This window comes from Anabrus simplex, chromosome 1, assembly GCF_040414725.1.
Source record: "Anabrus simplex isolate iqAnaSimp1 chromosome 1, ASM4041472v1, whole genome shotgun sequence".
NCBI classification, from domain to species: domain Eukaryota; kingdom Metazoa; phylum Arthropoda; class Insecta; order Orthoptera; family Tettigoniidae; genus Anabrus; species Anabrus simplex.
The window spans coordinates 526,633,949-526,655,634 of NC_090265.1; the positions used below are offsets into that span (position 1 = coordinate 526,633,949).

General features: G+C 38.5%; 1 protein-coding gene across 1 annotated transcript in view; it reads left to right on the top strand.

Annotated features, from left to right (window-relative positions):
- The window catches only part of Brr2 (U5 small nuclear ribonucleoprotein l(3)72Ab), a 226,235-nt gene that overhangs the window by 96,996 nt on the left and 107,553 nt on the right, over positions 1-21,686 (top strand). Inside the window, exons 14-15 of the mRNA XM_067135469.2 lie at positions 15,804-15,914; positions 17,402-17,533. Coding sequence (XP_066991570.1) covers positions 15,804-15,914; positions 17,402-17,533 — 243 coding nt within the window. The remainder of the gene's footprint in view (positions 1-15,803; positions 15,915-17,401; positions 17,534-21,686) is intronic.

Below are 21,686 nucleotides of genomic sequence, written 5' to 3' on the forward strand. Positions count from 1 at the left end.
TGCATTGTCTTTATTGTTATGGGCCAGCTTACCATCTTCATCCTTCATCAGTAGGGTCGGGGGTTCATATTTTTGGAGCTGCTTTCTGAAGGTTTTGTAGTAGTCCCTTGATTTAGTTTTACTGAACTGTTCTTCAATTAACTGCAGGGTGTCCTTATGATGTTGTCTTTTTATTCTTCTTAAGACTTGGGTAGTTTCTTTTCTCTGTTTTACTAGCTTTTGATAGGATATTTCTGTCTTTTGGGACTGATGTAATAGCCATGCCTGATGTCTTTTCTCCACTGTTTCATCACATTCACTGTTCCACCATTGGTGTTTTTTACGTGGTTTAATTGGAGCTAGGTCTTCTGCAATTTGTTTAAGGTTGTGTACTAAGTCTTCAAGTTTGTCTGTGATTTTTATTTTTTCAGTTGCTTTCTGGTAATTTTTGTTGTTGATTAGCTGGGTAGGATCTATTTTTCTTTTAGTTTTAAGGGCTTGCTTTTGTTGTCTCCTCTGGGGAGTGAGTTTAATTTTAATTTTAACTACGTAGTGATCTGAACCTGTGTCTATTCCTCGGAGGACTTTGACGTTATAGATCTCTTTGTGGTGGTATTTGTCCATGCAGACGTGGTCCAGTTGCCATTCTCCTTTAGTGTAGTCAGGGTGTTTCCATGTTTTGAGTTTTTGAGGTTTCCTCTTAAAACATGTAGATTTTGAGATTAAATTATGGTTTCTACACAGGTCAACTAGTCTCTCTCCATTTTTATTTGTTTTCTTGTGTGCTGGCCATTTTCCGATGATGTCACGGTATTTTCGTTCTCTGCCTAGTTGAGCGTTGAAGTCGCCTATTAATAATTTTATATGGTGTTTGGGGATGTTATCTATAGAATAGTTGTACTCATCTCTAAGTTTCCATTCAATCTGCAGTAGGATCCGCGCCCTCCAATATGCATAGATGAATATGACATCGCTTATACCTTCGTGTCTGCATGACACATGTGAAAATGTCTTAACACAAACAAAACACTACACTACATCCTGACATAGCCCTCATATCCCAACTCTAAATAACACTGAAATAAATAAATGCATCCAGGCCCAAACATCATTTACAAAGTAAATGAAAACAAACCCATGCCATTCTGGCTAGTTACTATGTACACTTAACGAAAGGGCCACATGTGAATCTGATCACTACATATTTTTTTTTTTTTTTTTGCTAGGGGGCTTTACGTCGCACCGACACATATAGGTCTTATGGCGACGATGGGATAGGAAAGGCCTAGGAGTTGGAAGGAAGCGGCCGTGGCCTTAATTAAGGTACAGCCCCAGCATTTGCCTGGTGTGAAAATGGGAAACCACGGAAAACCATCTTCAGGGCTGCCGATAGTGGGATTCAAACCTACTATCTCCCGGATGCAAGCTCACAGCCGCGCGCCTCTACGCGCACGGCCAACTCGCCCGGTGATCACTACATTTCATGCTTATAAACATTTCAACTTATCTTTATCTCCATGCCTGCCATCAGCAGTGGCCTCAGAACCACTCCATGGGTATAATTTAGCTCATGACAACGTTGTTGTCGATGGATCTAGGAGTCTGCTGGTTCAGTCCTTCCAGTCCCATGATGTGCTGCCTTCAGTCACATACTGCATATGTGTCCCTGTAATCTGGTAACGGTTGTCAATCCCAATTCTCTTCACCACTTTATTTGTGCACGAATACACTGTTGTAACCCTGGTTGGGATACAATTGACAATATCCTTTATCGAGACATTAGTCCGGTCAAACGATATTTACCAAATTAAGGAGTATTTTGCTGGTTCCAATCCAGTCCTTCACAACAGTTAGCCCTTATTAGCCACGTGCGGAATTATTACACAGTGCAAACTTGTGTTAAAACATTTATTAACTGAGCAAATGTTGCTCGGGTGAGCTTAAACAAATAGTTACTGCGACATGCATAAGAAAACTCCAGTTAACTCTTCTCCCAGAGTAAAGTTGTAGGTTGTATTTTTAATGTGAGTTCCAGATGATGCAGTGACGCAATCAAAATATTCTAATAAATAAATTTTATTGTTCATGTTTGTGGTTTACTGTAGTCACGTCCTAGTTCGTGAACCATGGGCAACGGCTGAGTGGCCTAGTAAGTGGTCATGAGAGTCAGGATACCAGTTGCTATGGAATGGGAGTGGGCATCTCTGACATATTCTGAGTCATGGCCCTCCTTGTGCTCAGGCGACTAGGACTATACAATCCACCGGTGGTCCATAACCCGTTAGAGGAGAGATCCTCACTTGGACTATGTGCAAGTAGGGTAGCAGCCTGCTTCATGAATTTACTGAGCTCAGAACATTTTAAGCAAGCCTCGGACCTATGGGAGTAACGGAGTCCCACTCCCATTTGACAGGCGAGGGACTCCTTGGAAACAAGTTGGTGAACGAAATGGAATTCGATGGGGAGCTATCGATATTAATGGGGCTTATGGAAGAAAGAAAGTAGAACTGGCTGAGTCAGCAAAGAGGATGCATCTGGATGTGCTAGGAGTAAGTGATATTCGGGTATTGGGAGATAACGAGGAAGAGATAGGAGATTATAAAGTGTACTTGACAGGCGTTAGAAAGGGAAGGGCAGAGTCTGGGGTAGGGCTCTTTATCAGGAATACCATTCCACGCAACATACTTTCTGTTAGGCACGTAAATGAACGAATGATGTGGATAGATTTGTCAGTTGGAGGAATTAGGACTAGAATTTTGGAGGAATTAGGACTAGAATTGTGTCCGTGTATTCACCATGTGAGGGTGCAGATGAGGATGAAGTTGACAAGTGTTATGAAGCATTGAGTGACATCGTGGTCAGGGTCAACAGCAAGCATAGAATAGTGCTAATGGGCGATTTCAATGCGAGAGTTGGGAATAGAACTGAAGGATACGAAAGGGTGATTGGTAAATGTGGGGAAAATATGGAAGCTAATGGGAATGGGAAGCGTTTGCTGGACTTCTGTGCTAGTATGGGTTTAGCAGTTACGAATACATTCTTCAAACATAAGGTTATTCACCGCTACACAAAGGAGGCTAGGGGTACCAGATCCATAATAGACTATATCTTAGCAGACTTCGAATTCAGGAAATCTGTTAGAAATGTACGAGTTTCTGGGGATTTTTTGATGTTACAGACCACTATCTGATCTGTAGTGAACTAAGTATCTCTAGGCCTAGGGTAGAGAAAGTGAAATCTGTCTGCAAATTAATAAGGGTGGAAAATCTCCAGGACGACGAAATTAGACAGAAGTACATGGATATGATTAGCGAGAAGTTTCGAACAGTAGACAGTAAGCAGGTTCAGGATATAGAAAGTGAATGGGTGGCATACAAGGATGCTGTAGTAGAAACAGCAAGGGAATGCCTAGGAACAACTGTGTGTAAAGATGGGAAAAGGCGAACATCTTGGTGGAATGATGAAGTGAGAGCAGCTTGTAAACGTAAAAAGGAGGCTTATCAGAAATGGCTCCAAACAAGGGTCGAGGCAGACAGGGATTTCTGCTTAGAAGAAAGATACAGAGGGAAACAAATAGTTGTTGAATCCAAAAAGAAGTCATGGGAAGATTTTGGTAATAACCTGGAAAGGCTAGGTCAAGCAGCAGGGAAACCTTTCTGGACAGTAATAAAGATTCTTAGGAAGGGAGGGAAAAGGGAAATGAACAGTGTTTTGAGTAATTCAGGTGAACGCATAATAAATTCCAGGGAATCACTGGAGAGGTGGAGGGAATATTCTGAACATCTTCTCAGTGTAAAAGGAAATCATCCTGGTGGTGTTGTGAACAGCCAAGCTCATGGGGAGGAGGAAAATGATGTTGGTGATATTATGCTTGAGGAAGTGGAAAGGATGGTAAATAAACTCCATTGTCATAAGGCAGCAGGACTAGATGAAATTAGACCTGAATTGGTGAAGTATGGTGGGAAGGCTGGGATGAAATGGCTTCATAGAGTAGTAAAATTAGCATGGAGTGTTGGTACGGTACCTTCAGATTGGGCAAAAGCAGTAATTGCACCTATCTATAAGCAAGGGAACAGGAAGGATTGCAACAACTATCGAGGTATCTCATTGATTAGTATACCAGGCAAAGTATTCACTGGCATCTTGGAAGGGAGGGTGCGATCAGTCGTTGAGAGGAAGTTGGATGAAAACCAGTGTGGTTTCAGACCACAGAGAGGCTGTCAGGATCAGATTTTCAGTATGCGCCAGGTAATTGAAAAATGCTATGAGAGGAATAGGCCGTTGTGTTTATGTTTCGTAGATCTAGAGAAAGCATATGGCAGGGTAGCAAGGGAAAAGATGTTCGCCATACTGGGGGACTATGGAATTAAATGTAGATTATTAAAAGCAATCAAAGGCGTTTATGTTGACAATTGGGCTTCAGTGAGAATAGATGGTAGAATGAGTTCTTGGGTCAGCGTACTTACAGGGGTTAGACAAGGCTGTAATCTTTCACCTTTGCTGTTTCTAGTTTACATGGATCATCTGCTGAAAGGTATAAAGTGGCAGGGAGGGATTTAGTTAGGTGGAAATGTAGTAAGGAGTCTAGCCTATGCTGGCGACTTGGTCTTAATGGCAGATTGTGCCGAAAGCCTGCAGTGTAATATCTTGGAACTTGAAAATAGGTGCATGAGTATGGTATGAAAAATAGCCTTTTGAAGACTAAATTGATGTCAGTAGGTAAGAAATTCAACAGAATTGAATGTCAGATTGGTGATACAAAGCTAGAACAGGTCGATCGATAATTTCAAGTATTTAGGTTGTGTGTTCTCCCAGGATGGTAATATAGTAAGTGAGATTGAATCAAGGTGTGGTAAAGCTAATGCAGTGAGCTCGCAGTTGCGATCAACAGTATTCTGTAAGAAGGAAGTGAGCTCCCAGACGAAACTATCTTTGCATCGGTCTGTTTTCAGACCAACTTTGCTTTACGAGAGCTAAAGCTTCGTGGACTCAGGATATCTTATTCATAAGTTAGAAGTAACAGACATGAAAGTAGCAAGAATGATTGCTGGGCCAAACAGGTGGGAACAATGGAGGAGGGTACTCAGAATGAGGAGATAAAGGCTAATTTAGGAATGAACTTGATGGATGAAGCTGTACGCATAAATCGGCTTCGGTGGTGGGGTCATGTGAGGCGAATGGAGGAGGATAGGTTACCTAGGAGAATAATAGACTCTGCTATGGAGAGTAAAAGAAGTAGAGGTAGACCAAAACGTTGATGGTTAGACTCGGTTTCTAACGATTTAAAGATAAGAGGTATAGAACTAAATGAGGCCACAACACTAGTTGTTGCAAATCGAGGATTGTGGCAACGTTTAGTAAATTCACAGAGGCTTGCAGACTGAACGCTGAAAGGCATAACAGTCTATAATGTTAATGTATGTATGTATGTATGTATGTAATAAAATTTTTAAAATGTGAAATAAATTGGTTAAATCATGAAATTGCTTTGGTATTTTGAGTTTGAGGTATTAAATATTCATATACCAATGCCATATTCATCATTCGTTATGTACAATATTTTATAGAAATGAACTAATATATTACATCTCATCAGTAAAAGTAAAATATGAATTACTTGCAGATAATCATGGGGAATTCAGTAAAAATCAAACAATTCCACTTTAAGTTACACGTTCTTAAATATTTGATCTATATCCTTTCATAATTTCTTAAGTTTGCGAGTTATTCGAGGTAGTTAGTTTTTCCTCATAATCATCTTCGTTGTTTCATAAAATTGTGCTTAACAGAAGCAAGTTAGGTTTCATATATCTTTGTAACAAACGTTGGCTACTATTCATTTAAGTTACTAAATTATCTACTGTTGCATTCAACATCAACTTAATCTTCAATTCAAGACAAGTATGTATCAAAAATAATCACAGAAATTCATAAATTCAATGGAAATTCATTCTATAATCTTCTACGATTTAACTAGACATTAGGGAATACCGTTGTCAAGGATTGCAAGTGACTATTATCCAATATAAATAACTGGAAAGACGTACAAATGTTTAATCATAACTGTCAACATCTATCATGACACATATTTTAAAATACAATACTCTGTTGTAGGATTATCAGGTTGCAAATATGGATTTAACCCATTGAACGGCAATTTTTCTTGAAAATAAATATACATTGATTGCGATTTAATCTGGCTTAAAAGAGAACAGTTTTGCTTCAGGAAGTTAACACACTGAAACACAGTTCACATTCTAACAATAGTTCAACACAGTGTGGTAAATCTTAAAATACTCATATACATGCACTGCCACCTTACACTTATCACATTCACAGTGGAATTCACCCCTGTTTCTTTCCCTTGGGATTTTTTCCTCTGCAGTCATAGCAGACCTTGCAAGAAAAGCCACAGTGACAAGATGAAGAGATTTTGGGAGAAGGAAAAGGCAATGATATCAGCTAAATAAGTTTAACTGTGCTAACTAGTCAGGCATAACAAAATAATAATAATAATAATAATAATAATAATAATAATAATAATAATAATAATAAAAAATTCAAGACTGACAAACCGGATCAATACCTTCTTTCAGCAGAAGAAAAACTATGGGGCTTGGAGAACTGAACTCTGTGGTAGCAAGAAGATTACACCACATATTATTTGGTACATTGTCTATTTGTGTACACGTTCAGTTTTCTAGGTTATGCACACGCCCACCTGCGTCCCCGTCTTCATTTTCTTTAATAATGTCATCTAATTCTTCGGAATTACTAATGCTATCGTCACTCGAAGATAATTCAGTATCACTTTCGTCGGGAAAACCGTGACTGACATCGCTTTCCTCCAAAAAATGTAATATTCGAGCTTCATCCGACTCGGCCATGACGTTGACTTTACCTTCACTAAAGCTTTACGCGGCAATTTTCTCGATCGTATTTAGACTCTTTGGTGGCGAAATACATAGCTGAAGGGCAAAGATAGCTGAAATACGATTACCAACATCTCGTAGACATGTTGGGATTGCAAAGAAATATCGATATGTATCCTTGGAAACCTCAACAAAGCAATAAAGAGGGTGGATGAAAATTTCCGTCATTGCATTTATGCAACCCGCGGACAATGACGGATATTTCCGTCATTGCAAGGCAATGGGTTAAGTGACTAATTTACCGTAACAGGATTCATCTTTAATGTCTGGTATGGAATCTCCATGAATAACATGCAGCTGTTGCTCCCAAAAATACATTTGATCCAAGTTTACGCCAATTTTCTTCATAACCTCGTCAAAATATTTCATATTCATTCCATTTCTTCATTATTATTCTCTTATATCGTCATTTCAGAACACCTCTTTCCATTTCATATCATATCTCTTCAAAGTATATCACGTATTCATCTCAAATATCTAATCTCAATATATGAGTAACTCCTTTCTCATTTAAATGCATCTTCGGATCATGAACTTCACTTACGACATTAATATGTCTTCATATTGTTTTGATATCCATATCTAACCTGCTATCAATTACGTGTTTTGACATAACCTTCACATATTACAAACTAGCTGATGTACCCGTGCTTTGCTATGGGATTCTCAGGAAGATTGGCTTGGTGGTTTTCCTAACTGAATTCAACATGGGTCATTACAAACACGTCAGTAGGAATGTAGCGATTGAAAGCAATGTTATCATATAAAATACTTGATCAAATGAAAAACTGCACACTTTCTCACTTTCAACGAACAGTACTACGGTGCCGATCTAACAGTCCAAAGTTCCAGAGCTGGATTAACCAGGTCGCAGACTGCCGTGAACACTCCTCTGTCATTATTCCGTTAAATATGCACACTGCTCATTCCAACCAGTGCCTCAGAGTAGGGATTGAATAGCTCGATTGCTGTGATGAACCAGTGTATTACGTACCAGTAATATCAGAAAATGTATGAACCAGAGGAATGGCATGCTAAAGAAGAAGGTTATCTAACTCCCCAGCTACTTCCCGCCAATATACAGGCAGGCTGTTACACTCGGTACGACCAGGCGAGTTGGCCGAGTGGTTAGAGGCGCGCAGCTGTGAGCTTGCATCCGGGAGTTAGTGGATTCGAACCCCACTGCCGGCATCCCTGAAGATGGTATTCCGTGGTTTCCCATTTCACACCAGTCACAGCAGACTGTACCTTAATTAAAGCCTAGGCCGCTTCCTTCACACCCCTATTCCTTTCCTATCCCATCGTCGCCATAAGACCTACCTGTGTCGGTGCGACGTAAATCAAATTTAAAAAACCTCGGTACATTGCAGTAATCCTGTCTATCAGGGATGAGTGGAAACAGAAGACAAAAAGCACATCACAACAAACAATGGTCAATGTAATGTTATTGTTGATAAAAGTTTATGAGCTTTCTATATTGCAGGCCTTCACATTAGTTTTCATTCGACTCTGTGATATTAGGGCGTCTAACAAAATTATTTATATTGTAGACTGTAGTTACTTATTCTCAGACTTTACATACCTATTTTCACTAAATTCTGTTTACCCATTTTTCTCGTGACTCGGCGCTGATATGACTTAGTAACAAAAATCCAAATTCATTAAATATCTCTGTGATTATATGCGGTACGGTAACAATGTATAAGACATAAGTGATCGGAAATTTAATAACTTCTTACATAACTACTACTAAATTACGACATAACTAAAATTATGTTAGTTATGTAGTATTTATCGATACCTTCCTACCAGGTATCCCTTGAGAACCTTATTTGAGAAATAAATAAGTTATTTGAGAATTACATTTCAGGCCTTCCTCTAAACTACCATTTCACTCAGCGTGAATAAAATAATTTATAGCCTAGATTGTAGTGGTTCATTGCCCGACTTTACATACAGATTTTCACTAAATTCTCTTCAGCCGTTTTCTCGTGATGCGTGTACATACACACAGACGGGCAGACAGACAGAAATTGCGGAAAAGTAAAAATGCATTTCATTGTTACTGTGGACATGGCAGACCCAGAAATACCATTATTTTCAATTTCTGAGCAATGTACAGACAAAACTCTTATTTTATATATAGATTGCATTTCAGGCCTTCCACTAAACTACCATTTCAATCAGAGTGAATAAAATTATTGATGGCCTAGATTATAGCGACTTATTCCCCGACTTTGCATACCAATTTTCGTGATGATACGACCACTAATATAATAAAAATTTGAGAATTAAATTTTAGGCCTTCCCCTAAACTACCAGTTTTCTCAGCGTGAATACAATTATTTACGGCCTAGATTATATCGACTTATTACCCCGACCTTGCATACCGATTTTCATTAAGACACGGCCACTAATAACATAAATATTTGAGAATTAAATTTCAGGCCTTCCCCTAAACTACCATTTGACTCGGCGTGAATAATTTGTAGCCTAGATTGTAGCGGTTCATCACCCGACTTTACATTCCGATTTTCATTAAATTCTCTTCAGCCGTTTTCTCGTGAAGCGTGTACATACAGACAGACAGACAGACAGACAGACAGACAGACAGACAGACAGACAGACAGAAATTACGGAAAAGAAAAAAATCCATTTCCTTGTTACTGTTGACATGACCGATACAGAAATACCATTCTTTTCAAATTCTGAGCAATGTACCGACAAAACTCTTATTTTATATATATAGATATATCCTACATTTCCTTTAAAATATTACTGTGTTCTAATCCTAATCATTGCCTTCATGTGATGGTGGCAAATTCTGATATGATCGTATAACATTATTGAAATAACACTGATGTCTACTTAAGTCACTTTCTCTGTCTTTTGGATTGTCTAGTTTCTTCTGAAGAGTACTTAACTCCATTCGTATATTATCAAGTCACTCGCGATAACTTAACCTACATTGGTTTATTTTGAAGATTCAATCGACCTATTCCCTATTCAACAAAATGCAACTCTACTACACTACATGTTACCTACCTGTTGTGTTTAATGTGATATGAAACTTAACTTCGTTCCTTTAAGCTCTCGGTAACATGTTGGTTTTGGTCCTCTGTCTGCTGTGGTCAGGCTCCATCGTTCACTGGGCTCCATATAGTCGTTAACGGGAACATCGCTCTCTCCTTCAGACATGTTAGTTGGCATTGCCCCGAACAGTCATCCTTCTGCCTGCTAACATTAATTTGTTGTCTGTAGTCAGGTTTAATATCAGCTTTTCTTTAAATATGAGACAGATTCCCAAGATGTCTGCTGTAGTCTTATCTTCTTCTAATGGCTATTAATTGCTAGTTGGATTAATATTTGTAGCTGTTGTGTTAAATTCGTTTTCTCGTTTTCTAAGCCAAGGCTTGTTCAATGCCTTTTCTTTGTATGGCTTACTTAATCCTTCTTAATTCTTGCATATTTAACGCAACTATATTATTTATGTTGATATATAATACGTATTTTAAATGTATAAAGGCTTGTAGTAACTTCTTCTTTTCTCTCTTTTATATGTCTCAATATTATATTGCTTATATTTCTTCTTATAGGATTTGCACCCGTTAACTAGCAGTATGCATTCATTTGTGTATTTTTCTTCAGTGTTAGGCACAACAGTTTTGAACTTTTTCTTGTCATATGCACTGCCATCATGATCGTAACTGTTTCCTTATTTCCGCGCTACAGTTTTCTTTGACATTTCAAGAATTTATATGTTGTATTTAACTCCATTACAGGTAATCGCGCGTAAATCGATCACGCCGAAAAGCTTTGAGAACAATAGAATGGTACATTACTAACTCTCATCTATCACTGATACAATAGGCTTTGTTGATCACGTCCTCGCGGAAAGTACGCACTCCTCAAATGTCACTTAGCTACTGAGAGCTACCGAGGGCTGTTACACTGATGCTTTCTTCTTTTATAGTCTGAGTAGAGTGACGTGCCCAGTAGTACATCCCCTGGATCCAAGAGGCTTCCTTTGTGTTCGGCCAGCTACCTCGCAACAGATATTTCAAACAAGTTGTAAATAAACAAAACAGGCACAGTTACATAGTTTTAATGGCTCATTCTCCTTTGAAAATATCAAAAGTAATCATCCTCATCTTGGATCTGTGGGACATGGCTCTCTGACTTATATACAGGATCGAATTCAAATGATTCCAGACCTGGACACCCTGGCGTTCATCTCTCGCTCTGTCTCTTGCATACTGTTTGCTAACTCTTTCTTCTCCTCACATACCCAAACCATCGATGGGGTTTACATCAGTAAAATTATGGCATCCTGCCTTGGTTAGTCCGAGGGAAGAGCGCCGCACCCTGCTTGCTATGGGTTTGACAAGTTTATACACACGGTCACCCAGCATTCCTAAGCTCGTTCCTTAGCGCTAAATTCAAAATGTTCCATAGTGTTAAATCTGTTAAATCATTGGACCGTGATATGATAGGTTCACTTTTGGGGCTGAGATGAGCAAGCTGCAGGCAGAGCTAACTCTGTAACATTTGACATAGAATTGTCATCACCAAGAAAGAATTCAACGCCTTTATCAGTCCGAGCTCGATAGTTGCAGTCGCTTAAGTGCAGCCAGTATCCAGCATTTGGGAGATTGTTGGTTCGAATCCCACTGTCGGTAGCCCTGAAGATGGTTTTCCTTGGTTTCCCATTTTCACACCAGGCAAATGCTGGGGCTGTACCTTAATTTAGGCCACAGCCACTTCCTTCCCACAGCTATACCTTTCCTGTCCCATTGTTGCCATAAGATCTATCTGTGTCGGTCCGACATAAAGCAACTTGTAAAAAAAAAAAAAACTTTAAGTGGATTTTCCTAAAACAGAAACAAAAAATATGTTTTTCTTCATTTTTAAAGGACTACATTCACAGAATTTTCTCCCGCATAAGTTACATTAGGATAAAAAACATTCTGGAACCACAACTTGGAGAATACCAAGGAGGATTTTGCCCATACAGAAGTTGCCCAGACCAAATTCTCAGCCTGGAACTGATAATGGAATAATACAAATACAGAAATAAACAGCTGTTCATTTCATTCATAGATTTCAAAAAGTGGCCTTCATCCTAAATTAATAAAAATTATTGAACTAGCTTTAACCAACACAATTTCAAAGATAAAGTTCAGGGGAGAAATGTTGAATGTTTTTACAATAAATACAGGCCTCAGACAAGGTGACGGATTATCCCCTCTGCTTTGCAGTGTGGCTCTACATTACATCATGAAAATTTGGCAAAAAGAAAACCCACCTAAAATCAAAATTGGAGCAAAACTCTCAATAAGGACAAACTGCCTAGGGTTTGCAGATGATTTAGCTCTCTTAACCCTTAACATGGAAGAAGTCCATGCTCGGATAACCAGTCTCCAGAAAATTGCATTAAAAATAGGATTACAAATATCCTTTGAGAAAACTGAGATCATGCCAGTGAAATCCTTTGACATAAACGAAGTCATCATAAATGATAAAAAAAATTAACATAATCCTACAATATAATACCTTGGAGAAATCATTATGCACAACTTTAGCGAGAAAGCATCATGGATAAATAGAACCAACAAAATGAAAAAAGCACAATTTCTAACCTGGTCAACTTATAACAAAAAGTGCTTGTCATTAGACACTAAGATCCAACACCACAAATCTGTAACTTTGCCCGAAGTCACTTACGCTTGCAAAACCTTGTTCCAAATTAAAAATGCAAAAAGAACTGATCAACTCCTCAAAATTGAAAGGTAAATTATCAGAACTTGTATAAATAAAAAGTACCAGGTTGAAGGAGTCTGGAGAATCCTCTCCAATGAAACTGTCTTTCGATTGACCCATTTACCAGCACGATGAAGAAGAAAATAATCTCTTATTTCTTTCACATCTTACAATTACCAGAAAACAGGATTTTATGACAACTAGTGATGAGAAATCTGAGAAAGAAGACAGGAGGGCATTGGATCAAAGAAATTCAAGAGGATCTCAAAACAGTTGGACTCGAAATTACAAATGCAGAGAACAAGAATAAAATTAACCACTTCTTAAGAATCACAAATGTTCAACTGAAATGATGCATAAAAGGCCTGTAGAGATTTCAGACGAATTAAAAACACTGCGATCAGAAAGAATGAAGAAGTACTGGGCAGATAAGAAGAATCAAACACTACAGCCTTCAAAGAAAAAGTGTACATGGAAGACACAAGTGGTCCAATGTGGCCAATGATGTTATTAATAATAATAATAATAATAATAATAATAATAATAATAATAATAAAAGAAGATTCCAAATACCAATTTTCATATCTGTTTTATCTCCAGTTTTTAAAGTATCAGTATCCTCATAAAAATAATGAAATTTTTTCTCTTCCTTTCACCCTGCCCCCTCCTCTTTAAGTGGATTTTCTGAAAACAAAAAGGTATGTGTTTATTTTTAAAGGAGATTCCAAATACCAATTATTATGTCTGTAACATTACTTTTTGAGAAATAAGCATCCCCATAAAAAGAATTGAATCCATTTTTCAGTCCTTTTCACCCCCCTCGTAATTGAATGTTCCAAAAACAAAAAAATACATGTTCCTTCATTTTTAAAGGAGGTTCTAAATAACAATGTTCATGTCTGTAACACAAGATATAAGTATCCTCTTAAAAAGTGTTACGGGGATACCGTGGTGGACAGAGGTGAAAGAAGGTACGGGCATGAATGGGTCTATCTCAGACAGTCTAAAGATTAATTAAAAACTTTAAAATTAGCGTTATATTTCTTTTCAAGGTTATCTTTTCTCTTTTTTTTTTTCAAAGACAAACTTTATAATTAAGGTACAGAAGTTCATAAGATAGGATAACAGTTTTAGAATATCGAATAACAACCACCTTGAGCTTGAAGCTCCCTAGTTATACATTATCCATGAGCGCTGTGGCTCCTTTCAAAGAACAGTCAAGGAGATGAACCTCCCAATTTCTTTTACAGAGTATTCAAAATATACAATGTTTCAAGAGCACCTTTTGCTCCACAAATTATTTAGGAGACTACTCTCCAAACATTATACCACACCAGCCTTCCAGAGACAGCATTTAACCATCAGAGAAGGAGCGTCTTTGCTCTGTTAAAATTTGACACTTGGAAACTTAGTTCCGGAAAGGTGTAGGCCTATCAAAGGCACAATCTACATTTACAATTCAAACAGTATTCACTGTCTTAGACACTCAACAATCTAACCTCTTAACATAAAAGAATGAAATTGAATTTTACAGGGGTGTCAAATACCCATTCTACCGGGCCTTTGTGGAAAACAACGGGTTAAAGTTACTGGCCCAAAATCAAAATGATATGGAGGCGGACACTTGCACTCCTTGAAATTTGCAATTAAAAAATTAAAACCCTATTTGGGCTTCTGGCCCGAAGTTACAGAGGCTAAGCCTGAACTACCAAGGTGACTAGATGGAGAGAATATTTAAATTACAAAGATTTCAAACAGAAACAGGTTACAGAATCATAGTCACCTCAAAATCAAGTTGATAGGGAAGGCAAGAGGGTATCACACTCTATTCCCTGATTTCGGGTAAGATCTATTGACTTGTTTGAAAGTTACATTTTAGAAAATTAAAGTGACATTAGTAAGGACTGGAAACCTTCCCCTCGAGGTAGCTCCCAAAGACTATCACTTAGATGACTGCCATTACGTGGAGCTGATGGATTACTCTGCGATGGATGAGGCTCCCCACTTCCTTTATTAACACACACACTATACTGGAGCGATGAATAAGACCACCTGGTCGAAAAATGTGCCAGCTTTTATACCCAACAGGAAGGTTCTAGAGAGCTCTGGGCTAAGGCCCAACACACCCCCAATTCTTATTGGGTAATGAAATAAATACTAGACCTCCTTTGATTGGCTGAAAAATAAATATACAAAATTTTCTATTGGCCAGCATCCCAAGTTGGCGGGAAGAGATAGGATCGTTGCAGCTTTGATGCACCAAAAACAAAGAATCATCAACTCAGTGCAGTAAACCTTAAAATAAAAAAATTACTTAATTTTAATAGTTCCTCTTCATACCAGAGGGCATAACATCAGTTGACACATGTTCAGACTTCTTGCACTAGTTGGTGCGAGTTTTAGATTTGAGATGGCATTTCCACGGTGCTTCATTTGAATGTACGGGGCGGGTGTACCTCCCGGTACAAAAATAATTCAATCATTCTCACTTCTTTTCACTCCCCTGCCCTCAAGTGGATTTTCCAAATCCAAAATGTATGTTTTTCTTTATTTCTAAAGGAGATCCAAATACTAATTTTCAGTCCCTAACATGTTAAGTTTTAGTGATTTAAACTGTAGATTGCATGTTTTAAAAATTCACCCTCTCTTTCACATCTTCCCTCCCCTCCCAAGTGAGTTTTACAAGAACAGAAAAATGTGTGTTTCTTTACTTTGAAAAGAGATTCCACATACCAATTTTCATGTTGGTAACATCTTCAGTTTTTGAGTTTTATGTCCCCTCATAAAAAAGAATTCAACCCCTTTCACCCCCCTTAAGTGGGTTTTCTGAAGAAAAAAAAGTGTTTCTTTTGTTTTTAAAGGAGATTCCAAAAACCAATTTTCATGTCTGTAAATTGTTAAGTTTTTGAGATACATGCACACTCATTTAAACTGTTCACTCCCCTTGTCACCAAGAATCCTTCCTTAGTAAACACTTACACTGTAATATAAATGTATCTCCATTTCTTTACGTCCAGTTGTTTTGGCTCGGTGATGGTGAATCAGTCAGTCAGTTAGGGTATGATTGGTTTCATCCTCATAAAATTTCTTGTTTAATCTTAGGTTTTGTATCTTCTTTCCTTTTTTTTACAGAATCATGAGCTTAAGGACCTGTTACCATATGGCTTTGCCATTCATCATGCTGGTATGACAAGAGTAGACAGGACACTGGTGGAGGATTTATTTGCTGACAGACACATTCAGGTAAAGCTTATTAGATACATATTATGGTAGTTATTCCAGTAATTTATACACCCCACTTTTTGTGTGTCAAAACAAGAAGGATTTTGTTTTTGTGCCTGATTTTTAATTGACCCCATTTTTTTATATGTTCATCTGTGCTATCATCTGGGAATATATGCATCACATTGTTCCAAGAATATTTATACTTGTCACCAGCCCATATGGAATTGTTACATTATAATAAAAATACCAGGTCAATGGAATTTGGAGAATCCTTCCTTCAAGAGATTGATCGAATCACCAGGACAATGAAAAAGAAAAGAATCTTGTATTTCTTTCACATCTTGCGACTGCCAGGAAACCAGATTTTATGACAACTAGTGATGAGAAATCTTAGAAAGAAGACAGGAGGACAATGGATCCATGAAATTAAGCAAGATCTCAAAGCAGTTGGATTTGTGATAGCAGATACAGAGAACAAAAATAAAATTAACACCCTTGTTAAGACTCACAAATTTACTGCAGAATTAACACATACATGAGCTATAGCATTTTCTGAAAAATTGAGAACATTTCAATTTGAACTAAACGGTACGATCTACATACAGTACATACAGAATGAGTGGTACAAGTTCAAACTTCTTGGAAGTTGTTAGAACTGTTGGAGTTGGCAAGCAGTGACAGATTTCCTATTCTGGAACAGCTACCATCTATTGTGTGTGTTCTTCCAATCTGTACAGCATCGTGTGAGCGAGGATTTAGTGAGATGAACCTTATACAAGGCAGATTCAGATCATCATTAGAAAAAAACATTTTGTTTGATTTGTTGATTTATAATATGAATGTACCTGCAGTAAACCAGTTTTATCCTGCAAGGGTTCTGGACCAGTGGTTTTCATTAGCTAGACCTCAAGGCACATCCGTGATCACAAACATGCAAGAATTGCATCATTATTCCACAAGATTGTCTGTGTTCACTATCTTCTGAATTTTGTAAAACAAAGCTGACACTAGCATTCATAGCTACCAGTCATACTATAGCTCTTTAATTTTATATTTTTGGATGGTTTAAATATTAAGATTATAAAAAGTAATACCTAAATCAATGCTAAGTAGTGCAAGTTGATTATTTATAGGTATCAGGTTGGTGAGATTCTTGTTGGCTCCTAAACTTTTGGGATGGCTCCTCATTTCAGAGAAAATTTCTGCACCCCTGTTCTAATGGGCTGTTATGCCATGAGCGAGTGTTGATTTTTGCAGGATTTTTCTTATGAATTCAACTAAAAAATATAGGTAAAATATAAATATATCTTAGAGAGAGGGGAGAGAGACAGACAGAGAGAGAGAGAGTGTGAGAGAGAGAGAGATAGGCCCTAAATTATATGGAACATGTAGCTATAGATTCTTTTTACTGCATCAGGGGTTATGAAAAAAATGTTTGTCTTTAAAAGTGCATCTACTTTGAATTTTAACCACTATCATAACCACTTCTATTTGATTGTTTACAGGTTTTGGTGTCTACTGCAACTCTTGCCTGGGGTGTGAATCTCCCGGCACATACAGTTATTATCAAAGGTACTCAAGTTTATAACCCCGAGAAAGGTCGCTGGGTGGAATTGGGAGCTCTGGATGTGTTACAGGTACAATTAAAAAAAAAAAAACTACCACTGCATCTTAGTTAGCTCTGCTTGTTGTGTACACACCAATCTACACTGTATAGTTACTGACTTTCTACCACCAAAGATGTGCTTGATTTTTTGCTTTCAATTAAATCATCATTATTATCTTCATCCATTTCCCTCGTCCAGGTCCTGCAGGGTTGTAATGTTTATGGCACCTTCCCATCTTCCTCTGAGTTTGACATCTTTAAGTCCCTAAGAGTGAAGGAGGTGGGAATATACAGGGTCTTTCATAAAGAATGAACTGATTTCATCAAGCTATATTTTCCCAACAGTCAGTAGTACAAGATTAAACCTAAGACACATGTGTTTGACTAATTTTCAAGTTTACCGAGCTCGATAGCTGCAGTCGCTTAAGTGCGGCCAGTATCCAGTATTCGGGAGATAGTAGGTTCGAACCCCACTGTCGGCAGCCCTGAAAATGGTTTTCCGTGGTTTCCCATTTTCACATCAGGCAAATGCTGGGGCTGTACCTTAATTAAGGCCACGGCTGCTTTCCTGTCCCATCGTCGCCATAAGACCTATCTTTGTCGGTGTGATGTAAAGCAACTAGCAAAAAAAAAATAATAATAATAAAAAAAGGATGTTCAAGTTTAGTCCTACAACTTTTCAATATGACCACCACCAGCAGCACAGACCACATCAAGTCGATAGGACAATTTCTCCCAAATGCGTTGCAGCATATCACGAGCCACTGAGTTGATCACATGTGTTATCTGCTCTTGAAGGTCATCGGTGTAATGGGTAGTGGCAGAACATAAACTTTGTTCTTGACGTATCCCCACAGGAAGAAGTCGCAAGGAGTGAGGTCTGGGGAGGAGAGCACGATCCGTAGCAGTGTTGAATGGAGTCGGGAGGAGGGGCGGGGAGGGGGCGGGAGGAAGGCGCAGAGCACTCTACTGACTACTAATAGAAATGTGAGGCCACACCCTTTGTAACGATATGTGACTCGTTCTGTTGCGTGGCTTCAGTACGGAGCAATAAGCCTTTGAAATCGGTTCATTCTTATGAAAGACCCTGTATAGAGAAATGTATCTGTTCCTTAACATTGTTATCAGTCCTGAAACGTAGCTTGTTTACACCTAGGTTCTAATGGAGATAGGAAGATTAGTATTTAAGTGTCCCTCTCCATTTTCCTAGAACACAGCGACGCTAGTTAATGACGAGATAATAATAAAAATACCGAGCTCGATAGCTGCAGTCGTTTAAGTGTGGCCAGTATCCAGTAATCAGGAGATAGTGGGTTCGAGCCCCACTGTCGGCAGCCCTGAAGATGGTTTTCCGTGGTTTCCCATTTTCACACCAGGCAAATGCCGGGGCTGTACCTTAATTAAGGCCACGGTCGCTTCCTTCCACTTCCTAGGCCTTTCCTATCCCATTGTCGCCATAAGACATATCTGTGTCGGTGCTTCGTAAAGCGAGTAGCAAAAAAAAATTAATAATAATTTCGTGCGGCAATTTCTAGCAGAGTGCAGCCCTTGTAAGGCAGACCATCCCTGATGAGGGTGGACGGCATCTGCCATTTGTAGGTAACTGCGTGTTGTTGTGGTGGAGGGTAGTGTTATGTGTGGTGTGTGAACTGCAGGGATGTTGGAGACAGCACAAACACCCAGCCCCCGGGCCATTGGAATTAACCAATGGAGGTTAAAATCCCCGACCTGGCTGGGAATCGAACCCGGGAATCTCTGAACCAAAGGCCAGTACGCTGACCATTCAGACAACGAGTCGGACTAATGACGAGATGAGAAGAGATAGACGTATAAGAGCTGGGATTGATGAGGAGACAGCCTGTCTATTTGTAGATGACAGTGTGTGAAGATGTGGAGATTGTTCTTGTCCTTTTGTGTTTTCAAGTTTGTCCTTGGGATTGTTCTTATCCTTTTGTGTTTTCAAGTTTGTCCTTGGCTCCTCTTTCTGTTGGCTCCCTTTTCCACACTGATGTGCCATTATGTTCGTTCCATTTTTGTTCTTTTTCTTGTTCCTCCTATCATTCTTTTATGACTTGATTTGACATGTCTTGTTTATTCTTTTCCAGTACTTGCTAATGACAAAATTTATCCAGCATTCTCTACATTATGGCCCTTCATTGCAACTTCAGTGGTGGGGGAAAACAAGCTAGTTTTCTTCAAAGTTACGTTCTTCTACTTATGTTCCATAACATGTACAGAAGTTATCTATTTACTGTTGAAGACACCGACTGACTTAATTCCTGTTGTACCTCTGGGAGCCACAGGTCTTCCAGAAAGGAACACCATCGGACCCAGACTGCCACGTTTGCTGGTCTGCCATCTTTGCCGGGTCTGCCATCAGTTTTGCATCAATAATTCTTTGTTAAGTCATCTTCTGTCTGCCATGGTGTTGTTTACTTTATGAGTTCCAGTTCAAATCATGGTATGAAAAAGGCTAGGCCCCCTACACAGAAAACAGTAGAACCTCAATAATTCGAAATCGGTTAATTCAAAATCCCGCCTAATTCGAAGAAGCTCTCGTTCCCAGAAACATGAGATACGGTTTTGCATGTTATTTAAATAGTTTAATTCAAAATACGGATAATTCGTAATTCGAAGTATAATGTCGGCCCCATTACCGAAATTCAGACTTTTAATTCGAAACTGCCTTTACATTTTATAACAATAGTACCGTATTTACTTGCGTATTAGACTCCTTTTTTCCCCACTTTTACAGCCAAAAATAGTAAAGGGGGGTCCAATATGCGATAACCTCAAAATTTTGTGCAGTGAACACATGACTTCCAGGTTATAAAGAGCTTAAATTGTACGTGTAAACATTCTATACGTACTATTATTTAACAAACTTAGAATGTATTTAAGTTATACTGGCTATTTTCGTCGGAAGGCAGTATTTCTAAACGTAAAAAGACGATAAATATGGTGAACACAACTTTTAGGCCTACGGTACATATAAAAGTCTGTTTTAGATACTCGTATCATGCCATTTGTTACATCTCATTAATTCCTCTGGTGAGCTTGACGTCAGGAAGGGCATATGGCCGTAAAAACTCGCTACGAAGATTCGTCTCGCTTCATACTCGATCCCGTAGAAGAAAGGGATAAGGGTATCGTGTTATCATGTAATTAAATATTGATACAAAAGAACTTAATGGCCAGTCATTTGCCTCTATCAGTTCAGCAGTAGGCCCAGCACACACTAAACCTGATCACTGCTTTCATTTGAATTATTGCCTTGCGCCGCCTACTTCCCTGCCTTGCTACCGGCGTGTCGGCATTCTAAGTGACGTCATCTTCACTGCTATCTCTCGCCAGTCGCGTCAGCCATGCTTCATTCTTTTTGAGCCATGCACTGCAATCAAGAGCATACGAGGTCCCGTCTTTTTGAACCTTTTAAAAATAATTTTGTTCCCGACTATAGTGTCTAAACAGTGTAAATCTATTCCCAGATGGTCTCTGATATTCCCAGTTGGTGTATATGCAGCAGAAGCCACTCGTTCCGAATAAAGAAGTGCCGTAGAAGGCATGCCAAACAATCAGCTGATAACTAGCGTATGTTACGTGTTGTACTTCCAAATGTAATACATAGTAACTGGAAACATTTTCTTGATAACTGCGGCTGTTGAAACACAGACCCTTATATTTGAGTACATTTCATGCTTGTTCTCTACATTTATCACATCAGGATTTGCATAAACAGCTATTCATGCGATAAGACAGACCACATTGTTTAGGTTAGGTATATTATCGCCCTGTTAGAGCCACAAACGATATTGCCAAAAGTTCGACGGAAAAAATAAATAACTGGAAAATATACTGCATTTATGGATATCTACAGGTATGGCGGTAATGCGTTTTATTATCATAACGTTTAATTTCATACGTTCGTTGTCTTTTTTTATTAACGCATACCCTAGTATGTTTTGTTTGGCGTTTCCGAAAATCGTTTAAAGTACTTGGGGACATAAAATTATTGGTCTTATTTGTTAGGTACGTTGGCAAGTAAAACAGTCGTTTTAATTGGATAGCTTTTATCATATTTTAAACTTACTTCTCTCCAAATATATACCTATATTGGGCCAAGTTACAAGATATTAAACTACCACTTTGTTAATGATCTCACGTGCTGTATAAATAGCAACAAC